Here is a 2,851-nt window from a genome sequence, read left to right on the forward strand (position 1 = left end):
GTGTGTGTGTGTGTGTGTGTGTGTGCGCGTGCATTTTTTGGGGTTAGGATCTGGGCATAAATGGACCGTTAAGTGACGCTGTATCAATTGTAGAAGATGAGAAGTGGAAGAGAATTCGCAGTGTACTCTCTCCGTCATTCACCAGCGGACGCCTGAAAGAGGTTAAAGCAGCTTCAACATATTTTAAATAAGAAATATGTACATGGTTGCAGAATGTTAATATTTATTGATTTTATATTTTTGAAATTTACTTTTGAGCAGATGTACACAATAATGTTGCAGCACTCAAGTAATCTAATCAAGTGCCTTCACATGAAAGTAGAGGCGGACGAAGTCATAGAAGTTAAAGAGTGAGTAATGCTCTTGTTTGAAATTTGGGCACAGACTCAATTGTTTTATTGATTTTGTTATTTGTGCTGTTCAATAAATAGGAAACATTTTTTTATCACAAACATTTGGTTGGTTTAACTTTTCTCTTATTCCTACATTCCTTTTTTTCAGAGTATTTGGACCTTACAGCATGGATGTTGTGACCAGCACTGCCTTCAGTGTGGACATTGATTCCATCAACCATCCCTCTGATCCATTTGTAGCAAACATTAAGAAAATGGTCAAGTTCAACTTATTTAATCCCTTTCTTATACTTGTGGGTATGTCAAACATTGTGCTGTGTAAATGTCTATCTTGTCCTCTTCAGCTACAAAGTAACAATATATTTTCGATTTGTTTTCCTTTCAGTTCTGTTTCCATTCTTGGGGCCAATTCTTGATAGAATGGGGTTTTCATTCTTCCCTGCTGGGGTGTTGAATTTCTTCTTCAACTTTCTAAAGACAATCAAATCAGACCGGAATAAGAATGAGCACAAGGTAAAATATACGGTGTATAGCTGCAATGTGTTTGATGTTGGTTGTTGGCCAATTGTTTTTTAGATTTTGTGTTAGTAACTTTTCCCTTGAACACAAACTGAAACATCTAAATGGGATTTCTAATTGTTTTTGCCTTGTAGAACCGAGTGGACTTCATGCAGTTGATGGTGGACTCTCAGATGTCAGAGAAGAACAAAGAGGATAAAAGCCCTGACAAAGGTAAAGAGAGAAACCATATGGAGATATTACAGTTCACGGTTTTCATTGTAGTCTTGGCTGAAGGGTCAATTTCAAGATATCAAGGGTCACTTTTCATTGTTTTTTAAGTTAAATATTTTCGTAATCTGTGTATTATGTATTATGTTTTGCTTACTCTCATCTCAGACAAGTAAAAATGGGACTTTGCAAGGAAATAGGAGGACAACTTTGTTGGGCAATGGCAGTTAACTAACTCTTGAAGTCAAACAAAGGTTAAATAATCAGGTAGCCTATGTGAAAAACTATGAGGACCGAGGAGGATTCATGACGTGATATGCTGTGTCTTGAAGTTCCAGAACCTTTCAAAAAAACTATTCAAGCTTGTTTTAAAAACTGAAGAGCTTTTTTCCAGTACAGACACCATCTTTTTCCGGTTTTAAACTCAGAGACAAAGACCAATGACAACCCACTGAGCTTCACAACCATCCGTAAGATATTTCAATCAGGAGAATGTTCGTTGCAGATATGCTAAGATTTATTGTACATATGCATAATATCAAATGTCCAGTCTTTGGGGATTAGATTAAAAAGGGTAGAAAACCAGACCCCGATGGACACTGGTGGTGGTGTGAGGAGCCCAAAGACCAAACCTAGGAGCCGACGGTAGCGGCCCTGAAATGACAACTCAGCAGCAGAGAGGAGACAGGTTTAAAAAAGGGGTGTCATGCTGGGATATTATGAAATTCATGGCTGCTTCTGATTGGTTAAAAGAAAAGTGAACACCTCTAACAGCTGTTCAGTTTGGAAGAGAGAAAAAAGTGATTAAGTTTAGAGCTCTTTACGCTGTGCTCCATGAGAAAGGTTCATATTGAGTGAGTTAAGGAATGAACGGCCAATCCCGAGCTTATGCATTAGGAGCCTTTCCATATCACAAAGTTACTGACTGGGGTACCAGCTATATTATCGTGAGAGTGATACTGGTTTAGTTGTGGTGTGTTTGTGTTACAGGACTGACTGATCACGAGATCCTGTCTCAGGCCATGATATTCATCTTTGCTGGCTATGAAACCAGTAGCACCACACTGGGATTTGTAGCCTACACCCTGGCAACCCACCCACACATCCAAAAAACCCTGCAAGAGGAGATTGATGAAACCTTCCCAGAAAAGGTTGCAGTAATATATTTTCTTTAACTGTAATTCATTTTGTTATTGTCAGCAACTGATTATGTGTGACCAACTAAAACACACTTTTTACTCCAGGTTCGGCCGACCTATGAAGCCATGATGCAGATGGAATACCTGGACATGGTGATTAATGAGGCCATGAGACTCTACCCTGTTGCTAATCGATTAGAGAGGATCTCAAAGTCTTCTGTGGAAGTTAACGGTGTGACCATCCCTAAAGGAACTGCCGTTATGATACCAGTTTACACTCTCCACCATGACCCTGCTTTGTGGTCTGAGCCTGAGGCCTTCAAGCCGGAAAGGTACAATACTGGATTAATAACAGGCTAAAGTCAGATTATATCAAATATTAGTCTTTTGGCTAATAGACTTAAAATGTTTTCTTTCAGGTTCAGCAAGGAGAACAAAGACAACATCGATCCATATGCCTTCCTACCCTTTGGAACAGGGCCAAGGAACTGTATTGGCATGCGATTTGCTCTCTTGATGATGAAGTTGGCCATAGTGGAGATCCTTCAGAACTTCAGCTTTGTCACTTGCAAGGAGACAGATGTGAGAAGACATTTCCAGTATTTATGGTCTTAAGAGAGTGTCTTTTTT

General features: G+C 39.3%; 1 protein-coding gene across 2 annotated transcripts in view; it reads left to right on the forward strand.

Moving 5' to 3' along the window:
- The window catches only part of LOC116692833 (cytochrome P450 3A40), a 6,416-nt gene that overhangs the window by 2,949 nt on the left and 616 nt on the right, over window positions 1-2,851 (forward strand). For both annotated transcript variants that reach the window (XR_004332794.1, XM_032521386.1), the window contains exons 5-12: window positions 48-161; window positions 262-350; window positions 502-650; window positions 739-866; window positions 1,007-1,085; window positions 2,073-2,233; window positions 2,327-2,553; window positions 2,641-2,803. Coding sequence is in view for 1 of the 2 variants with exons in the window: in XM_032521386.1 (XP_032377277.1) it covers window positions 48-161; window positions 262-350; window positions 502-650; window positions 739-866; window positions 1,007-1,085; window positions 2,073-2,233; window positions 2,327-2,553; window positions 2,641-2,803 (1,110 nt within the window). In the remaining variant the exon portion in view is untranslated. The remainder of the gene's footprint in view (window positions 1-47; window positions 162-261; window positions 351-501; window positions 651-738; window positions 867-1,006; window positions 1,086-2,072; window positions 2,234-2,326; window positions 2,554-2,640; window positions 2,804-2,851) is intronic.

Source organism: Etheostoma spectabile, chromosome 7 (assembly GCF_008692095.1).
Source record: "Etheostoma spectabile isolate EspeVRDwgs_2016 chromosome 7, UIUC_Espe_1.0, whole genome shotgun sequence".
Classification (NCBI taxonomy): Eukaryota; Metazoa; Chordata; class Actinopteri; order Perciformes; family Percidae; genus Etheostoma; species Etheostoma spectabile.